General features: G+C 36.1%; 1 protein-coding gene across 3 annotated transcripts in view; it reads left to right on the top strand.

The window, feature by feature from the left end:
* Positions 1–2,423: 2,423 nt before the first annotated feature.
* Mob4 (MOB kinase activator 4) overlaps positions 2,424–21,866 on the top strand; it is a 54,358-nt gene continuing 34,915 nt past the window's right edge. The window contains exons 1-2 of one of the 3 annotated variants that reach the window (XM_089091198.1): positions 2,465–2,596; positions 16,781–17,014. In XM_089091198.1, coding sequence (XP_088947324.1) covers positions 16,988–17,014 — 27 coding nt within the window. In that variant the 5' untranslated portion in view covers positions 2,465–2,596; positions 16,781–16,987. Of the gene's footprint in view, positions 2,597–16,780; positions 17,015–20,790; positions 20,930–21,866 lie in introns of all 3 variants that reach the window. The other 2 variants (XM_089091199.1, XM_089091197.1) reach the window with 2 other exon arrangements.

The following is a 21,866-nucleotide window of genomic DNA, read 5'->3' on the forward strand; positions in this document are numbered from 1 at the left end:
CCACTTGGAAAACATCACTCATTGTCCTTATATAAAGCAAAAAAAAAAAAAAAAAGATGACCCCAATCTTTCAGACCCAATATGATTGCCCCAGTTCTGGGAAAATCATATGAGAAGATAATTCACTCCCGATTGTATTGGTTCGCTGAGTCTAACCACCTCATCCCACATACCCAGACAGCCCTTAGGAAATATCATTTTAACACTGATGCATTTGTTTGCTTAACCAATGCCATATCTGAATGTCTGATAGATAACCAAATCCTAGTTGCAGCCTTCTTGAATTTCCTAAATGCATATGATAATATCCAACATCCACTCCTACTGCAAAAATTATCAAAAACGGGTTTTCCGCTACCTGTAGTGAATTTTTTTAAAAGTTACCTATCCAAACGTTCTTTTGTTCTCCAAGGAAACTCCTACATCTCTTCTAAAAGGCCTGTCTCTATAGGCCGTCCTCAAGGTGCTGTTCTCAGCTATCTCCTGTTTTCTCTATATTTATAGGATCTGAATTTACCCCATACAAATATTCAGTTTGCAGATGATATAGTCCTATGATCTACCTCAAATAATTTTGAACAGGCCCAATCTAAGTTACAAATGTCGCTTTATGCCTTTGAATGTTTCTCCAACAATGTATGCCTACCCAACGCTCCATCAAAATCAGCTATAGTAAGTTTTATAATAAGAGAAACCACCGATCTGCCCTATTAACCCTAAATGGTGTTGTAATCCAAGAGCAACAACACACCAAATATCTAGGCCTCGCTCTAGACCAAAGACCAACTTTCAGGCTAAATACTGAAAATGTGAGAACAAAATGCCTCAGGAAAATGCGTATCTTACAAAGGCTACTTAATACGCCTTGGGGTTGCCATGGAAAAACTTTAATAAATTTCTATAAGACTAATAGGGTCAAAAACCCTATTATGCAGTCTGGAGACTGTCCAAAATACTATGATCCGTGCCATACTTGGCCTCAGGAATCCCACCAAAATCAACTTCCTCCTCAGTGAAAATGGTCTCACCTCTATTGCTACGAATAGAGAAAACCTACTTGCCCGCTACTTTACAAAAATTGAAGGTAATAGCTCCCATGGATTACATGATTGGCTAAGAAAACCTGGTGCTTTTAAGGGCCTTGCACGGGAATTCGCAACCACCCAAATGACCTTCCCCATACCTTCATCTTCTTTACTTCAAGTATACCCCTGGATACCATCCTGGGCTAACGACTACCCAGAAGTGAACCTTTCTTTTTCGCCGGCTATTAAGGCAGATCTCTCCCTCTGCCTGTGTAAAATCATTATTCCATGAATTTGAGTCTCAGAGATATAACCACCACCTCCCAATTTTTGCGGATAGCTCAAAAGCGGAATCTAGGACTGCTTGTGGAGTCTACTTCCCATCTGAATGTATAGCAGCTGCAAAAAGGCTCCAAAATGATGTGAGTATCATGACAGCCGAAACCGCTGCTATCAACATTGCATTGGAAACCATCATAAAGATGCCAAACCCTCCAAGAAACACCCCTCTTATAATTTATTCCGACTCGAAATCAGCCCTTACCTCAATATCACCAGAGTATTCAGAATACCTAGACAATGATATCTCTACCACTCTTGAACTATTGAATCAGCTACTAAAACAAGGTACATCCACAAAATTCCAATACATCCCAAGTCATATGGACATTAAAGGAAACCACAAGGCAGACAAAATAGCTATATCTGCCCTTCAGTTTGAAATAATATCTGGAAGGTCTATCCCAATAAGAAATATAAGCATGGACGCCCATAAGCTGAATTCCAGGGGAGACAAACCTCGTCTAAATGGCACGTTTAATGCGATATAATAGAATTCTCAGAACAAAAATATGAAAATAAGGCAGTATCATTCAGCCAGGGGGGAAGGAAGCCCCCTGGCCCCCCCCCCCCCATATGGGCGCCAATGGATATAAGCCATTGGCGCCTAAAATTAAAATTTTATCTAGAAAACCAAAGCCCACCAAACCTTTTTCCGTTTACATCCTGGAAAGAGTCAAGGATATACCTCAGAATGCGATCAAATGCTACTGGTCTCAACTGCCAAACTTATCATTTCCAAAACACAATCACTTCAACGATAATGAGCCCTCTTTGCCACCTATGCCAAACCCATGACGAGACCATCGACTACGTTCTTTTTGGTTCCCCTTTGGCAACTCTCAACCATAACAAAGAATGGCTAACTTTATCTGCTACATTCAAGGGCCTTAAAATAACCCCTAATATTGACCAACTAACACAAAGCAAACTCTCTTCAATCAATGATGCCGAATTGTTCAAAGCTGTCTTTAACTGCCTGAACATAGGTGGCTGTATCAATGATACAAAAATTCGATTATTAAACAATAATAGACTAATTTTTACATTTGAATTCCCAGGATGCCCCTGACATAACGAAAAAGGTTAAATGGATTTATCCGAAACCTATAATTGAAGAGAAGAATAAGAAGAATTATTTTTCTACTATGGCAAGTGCCGTGACTTCTGTGCCTGTAGAGGTCGAGAAAAAACCTCTCAAAAGAGCAAATAGACCTGGTACCAAAGCTGATGTAAGTTTCTTTTTAACAGAGGCCATTCCAGTAGTTATGCTCTTTCCGAATGTGATAGGCCTAATCATTTTTGTTGGAAATGAATTTTACCCTATATATACCAATTCAGGGTATATATTTGCACATTAGGGGGGTTGGGTTGTTAAATTATATTTCTGATGTAAATGGGAGGTAATTTTAAACTTTACCCCCACCCCCCTAATGTGCAAATATATACCCTGAATTGGTATATATAGGGTAGGGGTAAAATTCATTTCTGACAAAAATCATTATTATATTTGGAAAGAGCATAAAAAAAGGCATTGAGTAGCATGTTTACTTTATTTGTAAGTCAATAGGGCCTAATATGATTTGCAAAAAAATTTACCAAATTTTTTGCAGTTCATATTAGGCCTATTGACTTACAAATAAAGTAAACATACCACTTGATGCCTTTTTGGTAAAATTCTACTTTAGTTACTTTTACCTATATTGGAAAGAGGTGAGGTTAGGAAAATGAAACTTTCAGGGATGGGTCTACAGGCTAAAATATGTCCTGGAAAAGTATTTGAAGTACTTATCTCCTCTCCTTCTCCCTCTAGAGGATCCTGAAATTTGCCAACATGGCAGGTCTATACCTACTGAAATTTTGACAAAACAACATTTTACCTTAATTTTCAGTTATAAGATTCTTTTTCTTTGGCTTTAGTTCTGAAAATGCAATTCCTGTTATTTGAATAGAATTTTACGACATATCAATGTTAATTTTCAAAATTTAGGAAATGTATTTGCATCTTTAAAACTCTATAAATCAGGATTGAGCAAAGTTGTGAGGCTGAAAACAATTTTGTTGGACTTCATTTTAAGCAGAAGACCTATTTTACAAGGTTTCACTTTTATAACACACAGATTTTTAAAGGTCACCAAAGGTCAGGACCCTCTAGAGGGAGAAGGAGTGGAGGTAGGTGCTTCAAAATACCTTCCCAGGACATACTTTAGCCTGTAGATCTATCCCTGAAAGTTTCATTTTCCTAACCAAGGTCCTTTCCGAGATAGCCAAAAGTAGCTATAGTAGAATTTTACCGTCTTTTTTATGCTCTTTCCAAATATAATAATTATTTTTGTTGGAAATGAATTTCACCCCTACCCCTATATATACCAATTCAGTGTATATACTTGGACATTAGGGTGGGAGGGGTAAATTTTATTTCAGACATCCACCATATGGCTAATATGGGAGTAAAGTTAATTTGTGATGCAAATGGATGTTATATTTAGATCAAGGATGTAATTCTAGGTATATATTTGTGCATTAGGGGAGTGGGGGTATGTATTCTGCAAATATATAGGTTCTAAGAAATTCATGAACTTGTTAGAAAAACTGAGAAAACAAGGAAAAAGGGGAAGATAAAGGCTCTACCCCTGCAAAATGTGTTAACTAGGATTATTCTGCATATTATGGAGTACTAATTGTTTTCTTAATATGTTCAACTCCTAGCTCAACTCCTAGGCTTAAAATACTGGTTGGCCAGTTGGCTAATTTAAAGATTTGTATATATATATACACTGTGAAATTAGCCATCTGGTGGTATCCCTTTTATTTCTGATGTAAATGAGAGGCAAGTTTAAACTTTAACCCCCACCCTAATGTGCAAATATATACCCTGAATTGGTAGCCTATATATAGGAGTGGGGTAAAATTCATTTCTAACAAAAATGATTATTATATTTGGAAAGAGCATTAAAAAAGGAATTGAGTGGTATGTTTACTTTATTCATAAGTCAATAATATGAACTGCAAAAATTTACCAAAAATAGCATCAAATGATGTTTTCACAGTAAATTTCAAGGTTACACTATAATTTAAATACATGAAAGTGAAAATTTCAAACTTTTTAAATGCTGTCAACAAAAATAGCACTGAATTTTGCATTTTGAAACTTTGCCATTGACAATCCAGGGTATATTCCAATTCAGGATATATGTTTGCACATTAGGGGTTGGGGTGGGTAAATTTCATTGTAACTTTGTAGTGGTCCATATAATTTAGCTAGGATGAAAGTGAAATCATCAGGGCCATTTTTTCACTCATCAGTGTGCTAAGATCTTACATCTTTTGTCAGAAAACACTAAAAAGTGAAATCTTTGAACTAAGATCTTACATCTTTTGTTGTTTTTATGCAAACATCTTTCATCATTCTGCTCTGATCAGGAGTTAGAGAACAATGATGAGTATATCATCAAAGTCATCTTATCATTGTTCTATATGGCAGAAAAATGGCATTCTTCACACTTTTTGCTAACTTCAGTGAGCTGTTAGATCTTAGAACAAAGATGAGTTAAAAAAATTATAATATTTGCAGAAAGTTGCAAGATCTTAGTGCTAAAAAACATCCCTATCATTTGATGCTTTTTTTATGCTCTTTCATAATTCAATAATTGCTTCCGGTGCTAATTGCATCTTGAGCCCTTAAAGGGTCCAAAGGTATTTCATTTTTGTGACCACACAAAGAAGTTATCAACACAAGTTAAGTTATTGAAAAGTGGTTAAAAACATTACTAGTTTATAATTAAATTGTTCAAGAGTAATATATTCCAAAAATACTTATTTATTACAATTCAAATCTCATTAATTAGGCAACTTAATAATAAACCATTTTCCAACAGTTTCAAGTTTTTCAAATGCTGTCAACAAAAATTGCGCTAAATTTTGCTATTTGAAACTTTGCCATCAACAATTCAGGGTATATATTTGCACATTAGGGGGGGGGGTAAAGTTTGTGGTAAATTTGCAATGGGCCATATAATTTAGCTAGGATGAAAGAGAAAACATTGTTTGATGCTTTTCTTATGCTCTTTTGTAATTCATATAAAATACCTTTGGGGCCTCTTTAAGGACTCAAGATGCAATTAGCCCCAGAAGCGATTATTGAATTATGAAAGAGTATAAAAAAAACAGGCATCAAATGATGTTTTCACTTTCATCCTAGCTAAATTATAGCACCACCTAGAAATTTACCCAGGTCTTTACTAATCCCACTTAATGCTACCAAGGTATGTGAAGACCAATATTTTTGTTACCCAATGTCACCTTTTCATCTTTACTTGTTCCTAATGTTAACAACTTTGTCTTCTAATTATTAATTTTCAAACCTATTCTAGCACCCTGAACTTGCAAAACCTCTTACAGTCCAACAGTCCATTCATTTTGCCCACACTATCATCCAGGCTGCTTAAATCATTAGCATAATATAAATCCAGAAAAGCTTTTCTTCCTCATTTGATTCCAAGTTCTTGCATAGCCTTTCCTGTGCTCCTTAATGCAAAGTCCATCAGAATGATCCATATAAATGAGGATAGACCAGGACCCTGCTGGACTCCAGATTTTATACAAAACCAGCTACTAACCTCATATTCTACCTTAACAAAAGCAGTGTCATTCTCATGCATGGCCTAGTCCCATTCCCTTTAATGTATTTGTCTGGTAGACTATGTAAGGATAAAACCTTTAGTTTTCTATATTTGCTGAATCAAATGCCTGCTCATAATCTATAAAACTGAGGACCAAAGTTGTTTGATAAAGTTCTAGTTTGGCTACTTTTTGCTACCTTAGAAAAGGGTTAGGTTAGGAAAATGAAACTTTCAGTAATGAATCCTGGGCCAAAAATTTACTCTGGGAAGGTATTGCCAAGCTTCCATGTTAATGCGCTTCTGATTTTTTAAGTCTTAAAAGTTTGCCTACTTGACAGGTCACTTATTAAAATTTTGACAAAACAAATTTTTAACTTAATTTTCAGTTATTAGTTTCCTTTTGTCTGGTTCTAGTTCTGAAAATTCAATTCTTGTTATTTGAGTAAAATTTTAAGCCATATCAATGGTTTTTTTTTAAATCTAGGAAACATCTTTGTAGATCTTTGAAATCTCATAAATTGGGATTGAGCAAAGTTGTGGAGCTGGAAACAGTTTTCTTGTACTTTTTTTAAGAAGAAAATCTGTTTTTCAAGGTTTCACTTTTATAACACAGAGATTGAATTTTACCAAGGTGTTTGATGACTCAGATGTCTCAATTATTAACCTAAGAGGGAAAATATTATTGGCACATCCTCTACCCTTCCTAAGACTGCTTTGTTCTTCTCTTGAAACTGTCTACAGCATGTCTCAGTCTAAAAAGTATCATCACATTAAGTAGTTTGCTATCTACAGAGACCATGCCAAGGCCTCTATAATTTCCACACTCACTCTTGTCACCTTTATTATACAGGGGTTTAATTAGGGTTTTCCTAAAATATCTAGGTACTTCCCCTATTTCAAAAATAACATTCATAAACTTTTGTAACTTATTTTGAACCTCATAGCCACCATATTTAAAAAAACACAGTTACTACACTATCAGCACCTGGGGCTTTATTATTTTTAACTCTATCAGTACTTTTGCTATGCTCAGTGCAAGTCTTGCAACATTTAGGCTCATTCTTTAACATAGATCCCAAAACTGAGATAGCACAGGTTATGTCTCTAAATGAGAAGCAAAGGTCAGAAGATGATTTGTTAAGAGAGATCATCCATGCAAACCTCAATGCAAGTCTCAATGCTAAAGTCAACAGGAAAAAATATGAAAAAGTCAGAAGTGCTCACTAATACCCATGTGAAAGAACACATTACTGCTGGGATAAAGGCTGTATTTGCCACAAAAGCCCTAGTGCTGGAAAGGAAGAAAGTCAGAGAAGTGAAAAAGCTACAATGCCATAGACATGTTTCTTGTAATAAGAGTTGCAGTTGGAGTGACAATTCCGCCATAGATGAGCCTGTATACACCAACTCTTTAGATTCCAGTATGGATATTGAAGACAAACACCCTATTAGCAAGTTCCAATTTGACACTGAGAAAGTCAAGGCTGGTGATTACATTCTGGTTGAGCTGAAGAGCAAGAAAGGGAATCCTGTTCACCAAGGGTGTATCCAGATTCGTTTTTTGATGGGGGGGGGGAGGTGTATTACACAATGATTTTTTTGGGGGGGGGGGGTACACAAAAAAATCTCATACAATGCATAAAAAATTTGTTTATATCCATTTTTGTTATGCTTTTACAACTCAGACAAACATTTTAGAGGGGTTCAAACCCCCTACTCCCCTTTGGTATGCCCTTGCTATTCACTATATTATCATTATCAAAAAAGGAGAAGCTGAAGAACTTAAGGTTTACTTTCTGAAGGAGACTGGAGTAAGAGACTGCACAAACTGGCAAGATGGCTAGTGTCTCAAAGACAGAAGTTGAAATGAAACTGCAACCACTGACAGGTAGAACATCAAAATTAGCAGAGCAGCTTACTTTTTGTGTTGATCAGTCAATTTATAATTTAAAATTAATACTCTTTAGCTTTTTTTTAACCTTACTGAAATAAATTTTGTAGTTGTTTTTTTTTTTTTATACTGACCATATTCTTCCATAATTTTGTTGCAGAAAAACAAGTTTTATTGTTTCCCTGGCCACTTTTCTGTTTCTTTTGTCAGGTGGCAAAATGTAAGCCAGAGACAGCTGAACCAGTACTGGGGTGGCCCAGGTTTGGTACTTTTGATCAATTGGATATAGAGGCATCCAGGTAGAAAATTGGTGGAGTATTTCGAATTTTCTTTTTCAAGGATGGTATTGAATGGGTTACCTTTCCTTTGGCATACTTTGCAACTTCTTATTGCTTGAATCAATTCCTGGAGAATAATAAAAATAAAAAAAACTGCCAATCATAGACCAGTTTCCTGTCTATGCATTGGACCAAAATCAATACTGAATATCAAAACATAAATATTGATCAATATTGGAAACAAGATTTGGAAATTCCTTTTTATCTACCAGCTTTCTCAACCATCTACCAGTGAACACCCAACAAAAAATTCCAACATACAAAAGCTTTTATTAATATATTAATTATATTAATAGTATAAATTTGAAGTTCTAGGGGGGCCGCGGCCCCCCTTCTCTATGCCCATTGATCAAGGGGACTGCTTTTCTGTAGTTTAGAGTAGACACCACTGCACAACATCAATTTCTGACAGAGTATGCAAGTTAGTTGACTATGACAAGGAGCATCCTAGCTTAACTCTTTTATATATAAATACATATTAATCACTATTTGTAAGACACAAATGAAGGCAGCTCCATTTGTATCTTGAAGGTTTGGCTTTCTATTCTTTGCTGAATCTCCTTTTAAAACCTTCAGCTAATATTGAACACACTGTCCCCTTGCTTAAACAGTTCCAATCATTGATAACCCTTTGGCTAAAAAAAAGTTCTTATCTAATTCTACAGTTAATTGGGCTTAGGAAGCTCATTTGGAGTGACCTTGTGTTTGTTTTTTGCTGGGTAACTGAGTAACAAGTTTATTTTGGGGTTGTTTGACAAATTTAAATGTGAGTAGCATGCCACTGCTCTCATGTTGGAAGGTCAAAAATGGGAGTTTTAGGTTAGATAGCCTTTCATGGTTTCTTGCCAAGTACAGAGATGCACTTGGTGGAATGCACCAGAGATGCACCTTTGTAAAAGGTGCAGCAAGACAGGTTCCAAAGAAAAGAACTTGTCTCAGAATTGCCTTGTATAGCATCAAGAAGACTCCATGTGATTGCCTAGTAAGTGTTCTTTTATTAAATCCAAGGGTTGAATTTGCTTTGGAAACAGTTTGTGCAGAGTTTTTGTGGAACTTTAGGGGGTTATCTATAGTGACTCTCAGGTCTTTACCCCTGGCGCAAGTTGGGAGAGGAATTGGGGATGATGTCTGGTTATTATTCATAGTGTTTTGGTGCAGAGGAATATTGTGACCAAAATGAATAGTGACACATTTTGATATGTTAACAGAAAAGAGTATCCTGTCTGCCCATGCCTGTATGTGATCAAGGTCATATTGCATTGATGATTTGTTGGGCACACCAAACAGTTTTGGTTCATCAGAAGTTGCTGGATTTGGGAATCACTTCGTTTATATAAACAAAAAACAATGTGGGTCTGAAGACTGTTCCCCTGGGAGCACTGCTTGGGATTTTACAGGGCTGAGGGTAGGTACATTTGCCATCTGTTGTGAAGAGCAGTACAGTCTCAGATCTACCAGCCAGTGCGTATGTAGCTGAATCCCCATGTAACTGAACCCCAATGTAAGTGAACCTCAGTATAACTGAACTGCCCTTCAACTTAACCCTATTTAACTGAACCCCTGTGTAACTGACCAACCCCCCCCCCCCTGCCCCCTGACTTAATTTTTCAGTATTCTACAAATATGAGGCAATATCATGGGGTAAAATATAAGTTAGAACCTTTAAATGTTCAACCTTGTTGGAATTCTTTGTTTTTTAAAGTCATAATATAAATACCAGTCAAGATAATTCATAAAAAAAAACATCTGTTTTATTGTTGCAAAAAAAAGAAAATCAGATGAATCAGACCTTTTTTTAACATTGAATAATAAACGTCAGTGTTGAAAATCTTTGAACTTTGTGAAATTAGATAATGAATTTAGATCAGATATCTTTGAGAAGATTACAGCTAAAAAGAACATGGGAGGGGGCGGTAGTTTTTACTCTGACCTTTTTCAACATGACATTTCTCTAGGTTTGGCCTTAATATTCCATGCTTTTTTGGATATCCAGAATCAAACATACTCCCTTTTCTTGATAAAAAAAAACCTTACATGTTGACAATAGGCAACTTGCATAACTTACAACCCTTGCACCAGGGGCTGAGAATTGTGGACCCTAGAAGCATAGTTATTTAAACTTCGGACTGTTTTAAGTAAAATAGCTATATCAAAATTTTGATTGGATGTATTTGTGGAAAAAAGGGCCTAGGGTTGGAAGTCCTCTGATCCCTTTTGACTCTTAAAAAAGGCACTGGAACTTTTAACTCCCAATTGAATGAGCCCCCTCCAAAGTTGATACAAAAACTGTTTCTGTTAAAACCTTATGTGTAAGCAATGAACAACTGGCTTAACTTACAACTCTTGCCGATGGAGCTATTGGTGGGGTTGTTAACCCCAGAGTTCTGTTTATTTGACCTTTGGACTCTTTTGAACAAAATGGCTATTTCAAAATTTTAATTGGATGGATTTGGGGGAAAAATAGGGGTTAGGAGGAAGAAGCTGGTTCCCCTCTGATTGCGTTTGATCCTTGAAAAGTGAACTAGAACTTTTGATTTCTAATCTTATGAGCCTCCCCTAAAGTACAATGGCTAATATATAAGGTTTTAATGGAAAAGTTTTTTGTATTAACTTTGGTGGAACCTCGTTCAATTGGGATTAAAAAGTTCCCATACCTTTTTAAGAAAGTGATTGGAGGGCTTTCACCCCTAGGCCCTTTTACTGGAACTTTTGATTTCTTGTCTAATTATCTAACAATAATTATCCTTCAAAGTTTATACAACCATCCCTTCAATAAAAACCATATATTGGAATAATGTCTAACTTACTTTTTTTCTGTAAAGTGCAAATTATGCTCTGGTCTTGAGAAGATATGGCGTTTGTCAGCCCTACTTGTGTTAACTTATGCTTGTTTTTAGTTTGAACTGGTTATGTATTATAATTTCTGTTTGTTTTGGGTTTTATTTATTTATTGATGGGGATTTGTGGTTGTTCTACCCTTGGTATATTATCTGATTTTATTTTTTGCCCATTTTTGAATAAGAGAGTTATATACTTTTCATTGGAAAAATTATTTTTGTGGGAAAAGTTTGTTAAATTAATTATAATAAATCATTGAAGCCTTATTGCTCTTTTGTGTAGGCAAAGCTATAGCATCGCATCTGATACAATTCCTTTCCATGTACTTAGTGTGTTGTTGTTTTTTTTTCTGTTGGTGTTTTTTGAGTAGTTAAGATATAGACAGGGAGCCAGGAATAAGTTTAATTTTGCAATGTTGGTAAATTCAGCTTGAATTGTATTTTTCCACCAATGAAGAGTTTTATGGGAATTATTTGGGGAAAACTAAAACAAGCTGATTATAGGGGACCAGGCTCCTCCCAATCCATTTTCACTGCCCCCCCCCTCCCAAAGGCATCCAATCAAAATTTCAAGATTAATATTTTCTTCAACACAGCTGAAAAGTCAAATATCTATACCACTGGGGATAACAAGACCCCCAAAACCCCTGGATAAGGGCTTTAGTTTACACAATTTGTTCATTCTTTACATATGGCACTTGTGCTTTGAGAAAGGGGACAGTAGTGTAATTTTGTAAAATACCAGGGGAGGGGGGTAAAATAGGAACCAATTTTTCTAAATCAAGTGAAAATGACTGCGAAAAATTAAAAATGAACCGTATAGTACCATGAAGGCAAAGATATATACTAAAGAAAGCTGGCATATTTCTCTGGATGCTTGAATTATGCAGTCTCATATAAGTTTTGATAGATTTTGAAGAAATTTCAGCTTGCGGGGGTGAGTTAGGGGGGGGGACTCCCGTATAGAAAATTACGCTAATTACGCGGGAGGCATGTTTGATCAAGGCTGTATCTAAGGGGGATTAGGGGGTTGGAGCCCCCACCCCGAAATATTTGTCCGACTTGTAAAAACGTAACAAAAATGAATATGAACAAATTTTTGATGTGTTTTTAATTTTTTGTAATCCTCGCCCCCCTCACCTGAAAAAATTCTATTGTAACGCCCCACCTCCACCCCGAAAAAAATCCTGGATATAGCCCTGTGTTTGATTCTTGGTTTTAGAAAAGGGTAAGGGTATTACGGTGATGCTCTTTTTTGGAATCTTAAGGGGAATGTCTAGCTAAATCAAAACACACTATTTTTGTATAGCTTGTAAAAAGGATATACCATCAATTTTTCGGAAATGGTTTTTTGGTATTACGTCGAAACTTACAGACCAACTGACCAACAAATGTTCAACCAACCAAAAAGGAAAATTTGCATGCTACTACCACTGCAACTATTCGTATGACTGCTACTTCTACTACTAAAACCTTCTACTACTGTTAAAGTTAAGGGTATTAAGGGGAAAACTTTGGGTAATGTGGATTGGGAAATTGAACTAAATCAAGACACTATGTTTATAAAGTTGCAAAGGGTTTATTAGCAATACTTTTTGGACCCCCTTGAATATTATTTGGAACTTTCAGGTAGTTTGATGAGGACGTTGACTTAAGCAAAAGGCGCTATGTACATACTGATAATACTACTACAACGACTGCCCTTTTTTGGGGCCCCTTCCTATCTTTAATAGGAGTAAGTTTAGATTGACTGTTCCCTCTATGTACAATATGTTACTATTATGCTGTCTGGCTTCATCTTCCACATCTTTGGCTGTTTCATCCATGGCCTCCACTTCACATCTTTTTTATTCATAATTTTCATGCTTTTTCCACATTCTTGTACAAACCCCTTCTTCTCTCTATTAAACACAATACATTTTCTCTAATATTCCTAGATGTGTTTACAACGTTCTTCCCTAAGACACCATCAGCAACCCCACAAACAATTTTCCTAAAATTACCCCATTCATCTTCCATATTGCCAAGTTTTAAACTCGCCAGTTTAGTATTTACCTGTTCCTGGAAAGTTTCTCTCAAATTCATATTTTGATGTCTATCAGTGCCAATAACAAAACAGAGCTTTTTTATGAATAATATTGACAGGCATTTATTTAGTAACTTTAAAAAACAAACAATTCCATCAAGGTGGAGCGTGTAAAGATTCCAAATTTTGTTTTACCCTATGATGTTACTTCACATTTGTAGAATACTGAAAAACTGAGTATGGGGTTTCAGTTGCATGAGGGTTCAGTTAAATGGGGTTCAGTCACTTGCTGGGCAAGTTGCACAGGGGCTCAGTCGCAATGGAACCCTACCAGCTACTAAGTCCATTAGCCAATCCACTAATTCATGGTTGATTCCTACTACTGTTAACTTAAAACGAAGCCGATTATGTAGAACCTTGTCAAACACTTTGGCTAGGTCTAAAATACTCAAATCAAAAGGAAGGCCTTTCTCCAGATACTAGGTAAAATGTTTGCAAGTTTGTTTGTACAGATTTTCCTGGGAGAAAGCTATGCTGCCTGTTGGAGATAATTTCATTATGAACAAGGTGTTGAACGAAGTGCATCATTAACAATCCTTGCAAGGACTCTTGCAACAGGAGATGTGGGGCTGATTGATCTATAATTTTCTGTTTTGGATCTAACCCCCTTCTTAAAGAAAGGCAAGATATAGGCTAGTTTATATTGGGAGGAAACTTGCTTACGATTTAGGGAATGTTGAAAAAGTATAGCTAGTGCAAAGGCAATTTCGCTTGCAATTTCTTTTAGCAAACGGGATGAATGTTGTTAGGACCAGTGCTTTTGTTGATGTCTAGGCTTTTGAGTCGTTTTAGACTATATATGCAGTAACTTTAATATGACTCATGTGCTTCTGGATGTTGTGCTTTAGATTGGGAATATTATAAGGTTCATTTGTGAAGGCTGGTGCAAATCGCTCATTTTGGAAATCAGCTATAGTTCGGGTGCAAAATGACTTCGTTTCCGTCACTTGTTATTCAGTGTTTTATGGATCTTCGGTTTTGGTCTCTGCTAGATACATAGTTCCAGAATTTCTTAGGGTTAAACTTACTTTGATTGGCGGGTTTTGTCTCAAAATTACAGTGCAGTTGTTTGGTGAGGTTTCTTAATTTATTCTGGGCTTTAATGTATTTTTCACAATGACCCGGCTTTTCCTTTTGTCTCCTCTGGTGTTTGTTTAAGTTTCTTTGCCGTTTTATGCTAGCCATCATGTATGATAAGGCCTTAGATTTGGGGAAAAAACTTTCTATTGTGTTCCTGTGCCGAGTTTCCATGACTACAGCCCAGAATTTCTCCCACTGCTTGTTCATCTCATCCAGGAGCGTCAACTCCCAGTTAATCTGCCTAAATTCGACCTTAATTGCCTTGTTGTCTGTAAATATTATTTTTTATGTCTGTTTATTGCTTTGAGTCTATGGGTAACTAAATCAATGACGAGGTGGTTACTTTTACCAGTAGGTGGAAGACAATTTATCCCTTGAATCAGTTCACTATTTTTAATAAAGACTAGGTCAAGTTATTTTGGCTGATGGTGAGGGCGGAAACGGATGGGCTGATCAAGGCCGTATCAAGTTAAAGGAGGGGTTAGAGGTTTTTCCCCCCCCCCAGTAATTTTTGTCCGACTCGTAAAAACGCAACAAAAATGAACAACCCGGAACAACCCTATAAGTAGGCTAAGGAACAACCCGATTCAATAGAAACCGAAACTCCAAAAATGAATTTTAATACCAATAGATACATCAAAAGAATCAGATTTTTATGCTGATTTCAAATATATAAGTTTCATCAAGTTTAGTCTTACCCATCAAAAATGAGAATAGTTTCCTTATTTTCCAAAAAAGGGGGAAACGCCCCCTAAAAATCACAGAACTTTAATGAAAATTATACCATCCGATTCAGTTTATCAGAGAACTCTACTATAGAAGTTTCAAGCTTCTATCTGCAAAAATGTGAAATTTTGTATTTTTTTACCAGAAGAAAGATCACAGATGCGTGTTTATTTTTTTTTTATTTTTTTAAGATGATCGTATCGACCCAATGGTCCTAGAATATCGCAGGAAGGTTCATTCGAACGGAAATTAAAAGTAATAGTGCCCTTTTTAAGCGACCACAAAAATGGAGGGCAACTAGGCCCCTTCCTACACTCCTTTTTTCTAAAGTCAGCCAATCAGAATTTTGAAATAGCCATTTTGTTCAGTATGGTCGAAAAATATAATAACTATGTCTTTGAGGATGACGAAATCCTCCACAGTCCCCGGGGAAGATCTGCAGGTTATGAACTTTGCCCAATGTTTACATATAGTATTGGTTATTGGTAAGTATACAGAATTTAGTCATGGAGGATGTTTTTGGTAGTTTGGGGGGGGGGGGGGGGGGTTACGTGGGAGGGTCTTTCCATAGGGAAAGGGACATTGCTATGAATGGGGCGCCGGATGTCCTAGCATTATTGAAAAAATGATCAGATATTAAATTTAAAAATAAATTCAATTTTTCAACTGAAAGTAAGGAGCAACATCAAAACTTAAAACGAACAGAAATTATTACATATATAATATTGTTCGCCCCCTAGCCATCACCTCGCTATTTACGCTAAAGTTTTTTTTTTTTTACTTTCATCAAAGCCATTTATTCTAATTAACGGTCTTTGTGATTAAGGGGTCATTCTTAAAGAATTTGGAACTAAATTTGAACTTCAGCGTAAAGAGCGAGGTATTGACTAGGGGGCGAACCCCCTAATATACGTAATAAAAATATACGAATATAGAAGTTCGTTACGTAAGTTAATTCCTAAGTTACGTCAGATCAAAATTTCGAGAAAGCCATTTAGCCAAAATAAAGTAAAATTAATATGAAAATTTCGTTTTAATTATTCATGTATGGGGAGCCAAAATCAAAGCTGCATTAATTCAAAACGTTCAGAAATTCAATAAAAAAAAAAACAGTTTTTTTTTTACTGAAAGCAAGGATCGACATTAAAACTTGAAACGATTAGAAATCATTCCGTATATGAAAGGGGCTGTCCCCTCCACAACGCCTCGCTCTTGAGGCTAAAGTTTAACTCTGTCTCAGAACTTTATTTTTTTAAAAGCAATAAATAATTGTGTTTTTCTTCGGAATTTGCTTGGGAATTTGCATCTGTGCTTATTGTATTTTCAATTTATTTCTGGAACGTCTTAAAAGCTTAAAAGTAACATATTTTTCAAAGTAATTACAATTTATTTTGTCATTTCTACAAATTGAGCTAAGTGAATATTAAATTGGTTTAGGTCTGTATTTCCTTAATACTCAAAGAGTGATTTTGCAATTTTTACTGAAGTTGTAATTAATTGTTGTGCTTGTAGGAATTCTTTTTGTTCTTGGGTCATGTTGTTTTTTTAGTTCCTTAACTTAAAAAAAACTTTTATTTTGCAAATTATTTACTTAAGGAACGATTGCATCCTTTTGAATAGGCGAAAACAGCACTTTAAAATACACTGAAAAGCAAAAAATGAAAAGCGTTGATATCTGTTTTTATGCTATTAAATTAGTTCTCAGGGTTCTTTTGCCTCGTGATTGCCCCTTTGTTTAAAACAGGCTGCGCCACTGTTATGGGGGTGTTTATATAAATTGTTTTTGGGGGAAATTTTTAAGCTTATTCTCAATTAATGTTTTGATATTTATTATAGGTTCCCTGTAGAACTTCCAGATGTCACAAGAATTGGGCCTGAGATCTGATACCTTAATTATGCACCAAATAGATATAAATATGTTTATTGAGGCACTCACGTAATACAGAACAGGCTACACCACATCTACAAGGGAAACATCTTATATGACAAAATTCCTTTCTGGTTGCATAGAAAGACTTAACTCAAATTTATTTTACACTCAAAATGTATGGTTGTGAAGAGGACTTGAAGGTAGTCTGAATAGTCCCGGAATACTTAGCTTTTTGCTAACCAAACTAAGGCTCACTTTAATCCCTTTTTTACTCATATATGTAGCCTTCTAATACAAAGAGCAACTACTGAATAATCGTTCTTCACTTGACAGGGAAATTCCCCCAAAACACGTAGTTTTTTTTATTTTAAGGAAATCAGGTTTTTTTCTTAATTTTATGTTAAGTTTAATATCATGTTACACTACTGCAGAGGTCTTGGATGCAAGTTGTCAGGACCAGCAGACCTATTGATGTCTTGCACTTCAAGTTGTTTTTGGAGAACTGGTAGTGAGTACTGAATAGGTGACATTGGCGTAGGGATGTCATAGGATGGCTATAAGAGAGAGAACATCTGGCTCACTGATAAAAACTGATACAAATTGCTTGTTTGAGTAGTTCAGTGATATCTTTCAGGCTAGTTACCTCCTTGCCATTATCTATACAGAGTGTTTTTACTGATCATCTGCTGTGGTCTTTACTGGAAACATACTTCCAGAACTTCTTTGGATTTTTCTTACTGTCATCAGCTAGCTTGAACTCAAAATTTATACAAGGTTCTCTACTTAAGTTTCTTAGTTTATTTCGAGTTTTATCAAATATTTGATAATATTCCTCTTTTCTTCCTTTATTGTACTTGCTCCAGTACCGCCTTTTCCTGTTTCTTTCTACAACAAACTACTTACCGATAGCCAACATGGATTCAGATCTGGACGCTTGGTCGAGACAAATCTTATTGATACATACGAATATGTCACTGAACTGCTACACTGAACTGCTGATATGATCTTATTAGACTTTGCATTTGTGTTTGACAAAGATTGCCATCACTGTTTGAAGGCAAAACTCTTAGCTACCGGGATACATGTTGAGGTTGTTGAATGGGTGATGCAGTTCCTCTCAGGAAGAAAGCAGAGAGTTAAAGTGTTTGGGGATAACAGGCAAGAATTCCTCTCAAAAGTTGCTTGAGTTGATACTGGCGTCACCCAGCGAACGATCTTGGGCCCAACAATTTTCAATATTTTCATTAATGATGCTCCACGGGATTTAAAAAAACAAGATAAGTATTTATACGGACGATTCAAAGCTTATGTACGGGATATTCAAAGCTTATACGGCCCGCGGAGTCGACAGCGATAAGAGCCACCATACAGGAAGACCTGAATTCACTTTCCCTTTGGGCCCGCCAATGGAAGCTTGAGTTTAACATTCAGGAATGCAAGACAGTACATTTCAGGAATAAGAATGAGAAGTGGCAGTACCTTATGAGTGGAGGGGGTGGCTCTAGGCAATCGATTGGTTCGTCGGCAGCTGAAAGAAATTTGGGAATAGTCGTCGATGAAGAATTAAAATTCCACTAACACGCACATACAGCGGTTGCCAAATCATCTCATCCCTCGGAATATTTAAGCGTACAGCACGTAGCAGATCATCCAAAGTCATGACGAAGCTGTACAAGGGTCTTGTGCGACCATTGCTCGAATTTGGGATGTGTGTTGCCACGAGCCTGAATAAGGGTGACCAACAGAAAATAGAGTCTGTTCAAAGGTGCGCAATCAAAGCTGTTGATGGATGCAAGAACCTCGACTACCCATCTCGCCTGAACAAACTACAGCTCCCAGCACTCGTCTACAGACAACGGAGGGGTGATGTCATCATGGCTTACAAGCTACTGCATGCCGATTCTTCTTCTCTCAAGCCTTTCCAACTTGACGTATCATCCAGGACAGGAGGGCATAGTAAGAAGCTGCTCCGGAAGAGAGCGCACAGCTGATTCCGCAGCCACTATTTCTCCAATAAAGTAGTGGCCCCCTGGAACAGTCTTCCCAATGCAGTTGTCACTGCTCCCTCTGTTGATGCATTCAAGATCGCCGTTGATGAGAATTGGTCCACCAAACCATGGAAAATAGAGTGGGACGCCGCCGCACCAAGGGCTCCACATCGTCACTGACCAGCGACTCTATAGGGTTTTTCCTTATTTCGCTGGACATTTAAGGTAGTTTAAGGTAATTTGAATTGGCCTAGTTTTCAGATCCGTTTGGTAAAATCCTAAGTATCCTACTGCATTTTTTTTTTTTTTTTTTTTTTTTGTAAACTAGGTACAATAAGGACAAAACAGTTACATCATTTGGTTTTCATTGAATCCTCTTTGCAAATATAACAGGTACTACCATAACAGTTGGATTTAGTCCCCTCCTGGTGCTTGGATACACCTTTAGGCCGCAGTATCTGGTCTCTAAGACTAGCTAATGAAAATTACCACAAATTTCAACTGTAAAAGGAAATAAAGAGAACAGTTAAATTTTTTTTTGTTTTTTTTTTTTAAGCCAGGAGCTGGATAAATTAGATTTTGTACAGAAAATCACTAGTTTAGAACAATTTTCACTAGCAGTTTGGATTGACTGCCCATTTGTAAGCTTGAATTCTGGCCTGGAAAATTTTTGCTTGTCGTGAATATTGAACGGAATGCTAAACCCGCCCATGAATGACATCTTGAACTAGCCAATGAATAACATATTGAACCAGCCCATGAATAATATCTAGTAACATCTAAAGCAATTCAGAATCAACACTCTAAGCTAAGGACCAAATCCTAAAAACTTTATCTTACTAGAGCTATATCTACATAAGTCTCAACCATCCCATTCAAATGTTTTTCAGGGCCAGTACTCCTGATAGTTCGTGTAAAAGAAATTTTACAACTCTTGTTTTAACTGATAATAGATGTTCTGAGTTGAAGTTGAGGCTTCAAAACTCCTTTATAAAACAGAACTAAAACAAATATTTTTTAATAGACTTACCAATTTCATTATAAATTTTAAGTTGATATTTCCTCAAAATTCATTTTGCAATAGATTAGAATCAGAGGCGAATCTCCAGCATTTTTATTGGGGGGAGGGGGCTGGAGGTGTCCATATCTGGATAATCAAGGGGCATGGGATATATAGTAAAAATTCTCCATATTATGAGGGAGGACAACTGCCCCCTCCTCCCCTCCCCAAGCGACGCCCCTGATTAGAATGTATCTGTAAATATTTAGTTCAATTTATATTTTTCTTTTTTTATATTGCAGTTTTGTACATTGAAATAGAAACAAAATTGCAGATAATTATATTATTTTTTAGATAATAGCTTTTAGATCTCAACTTGTTTAATTGAATTTCTAGTTAAAGATTTCTGAACTTTTAAAAGGAATTGAAAAATGGTTGCTGGATATTAACTCGTTTTTGAAACTGGTAAATTAATATTGATGTAAAAAAGCAAAGGAATACACCACTTATATGCATTTTTGGTAAGTCAATGATCTTTAGTGTCAAAGACTTTCTTGGGTATAATTAGGAGTCTATACATAAATTCTTAGTAGAATCTCTAGTCTCTTTATTTTCTTTGGTGGATCAAATTTTGTTTTTGTAAGAGATAATACTGTATATTTTTGCTTGGAGTTGGTATTCTGTTTTTGTAACTATTGTGTTACATTTGTCTACTTTTCCATCATGAGTTCTTTATCCTAAATTAGTTTTGTGACTGTCCTTATGTCACGTCTTGTGTTTTTATATTGAAGTCTCCTATTGTTGATTGAGCAATTTATTGAGCACTACATTCCTAAGATGAAGATTTAAAAATTGGGGAAACTACTTCACACTTTTAATTCTGTTTTGGTCGAGCATATTGGCAGGCTGTTTTTTACATTCAGATTTGAGTTATCTGGCACCAGGTTTGAAGTGTGTTTTGAGCAGGGTTGACAAAATTCATTTTCAGGTACTCTGTGTTCAACCCAGCAAAACTTTAAAGTGCTTTTATCTTACGGGTTCTTCGAAATTGCAACGTGCCAGGATAAGTTGGTTGAACACGGGCTTTGAGAAGCCATTCCCCTGTGTTGAACACAATACTCGGAACGGTACTTGTATGATATTAAATAAAAAAACAAGTTTTTTTTAACTGAAAGTAAGGAACGACATTACAACTTAAAACGAACAGAAAGTATTCCTTATATGAAAAGGGTTGTCCCCTCCTCAACGCCTTGCTCTTTACGCTAAAGTTTTTTATTGTTTAAAAAAATTGAGTTGTGAGAAAGTCAAACTTTAGCGTAAAGAGCAAAGCGTTGAGGAGGGGACAGCCTCTTTCATATACGGAATAATTTCTGTTCGTTTTCAGTTGTAATGTCGCTCCTTACTTTCAGTTTAAAAAAAAAACTTGTTTTTTTTTATTTAATTTTTGAACGTTTTTGAATAAATGCAGATTTTGATCTTGGCTCACAGTATATGAATAATTAAAACAAAATTTTCATATTAATTTACTTTTATTTGGTTAAATCTCTTTCTCAAAACTTGATTTATTTTATTTAAGAACGTTTTTATTATTAATAAATATACGTAATTTACGAATTAACTTACGTAACGAACTTCTATATTCATATATTTTTAATACGTATTTTAGGGGGCTCGCCCCCTAGTCAATACCTTGCTCTTTAAGCGAAAGTTCGAATTTTGTTCCAATTCTTTAAAATGACCGCTTAATCACAAAGGCCGTTAATTAGAATAAATAGCTCTTATGAAAGTACTAAAAAATCTCTGGCTTAAAGAGTGAGGCATTGACTAGGGGGTGAACCCAGTCATATATGTAATATTTTCTGTTCGTTTAAAGTTTTGATGTTGCTGCTGTTGCAGTTGAAAAACTTGTTTTTTATTTCAATTTCTGATCTTTTTTTAAATAATGCTGGAAAGTCGGTCGTCCCCTTCCTAGGAATGACTCGTCCCCTCTGACAAATTACTTCTTGAACATATCCTCCCAACTACCCCCTGACCCCCCCCCCCCGCGACCGGGAAAAATCTCCT

This window comes from Artemia sp. Qi Xiang Cuo, chromosome 6, assembly GCF_049724085.1.
Source record: "Artemia sp. Qi Xiang Cuo chromosome 6, ASM4972408v1, whole genome shotgun sequence".
Classification (NCBI taxonomy): Eukaryota; Metazoa; Arthropoda; class Branchiopoda; order Anostraca; family Artemiidae; genus Artemia; species Artemia sp. Qi Xiang Cuo.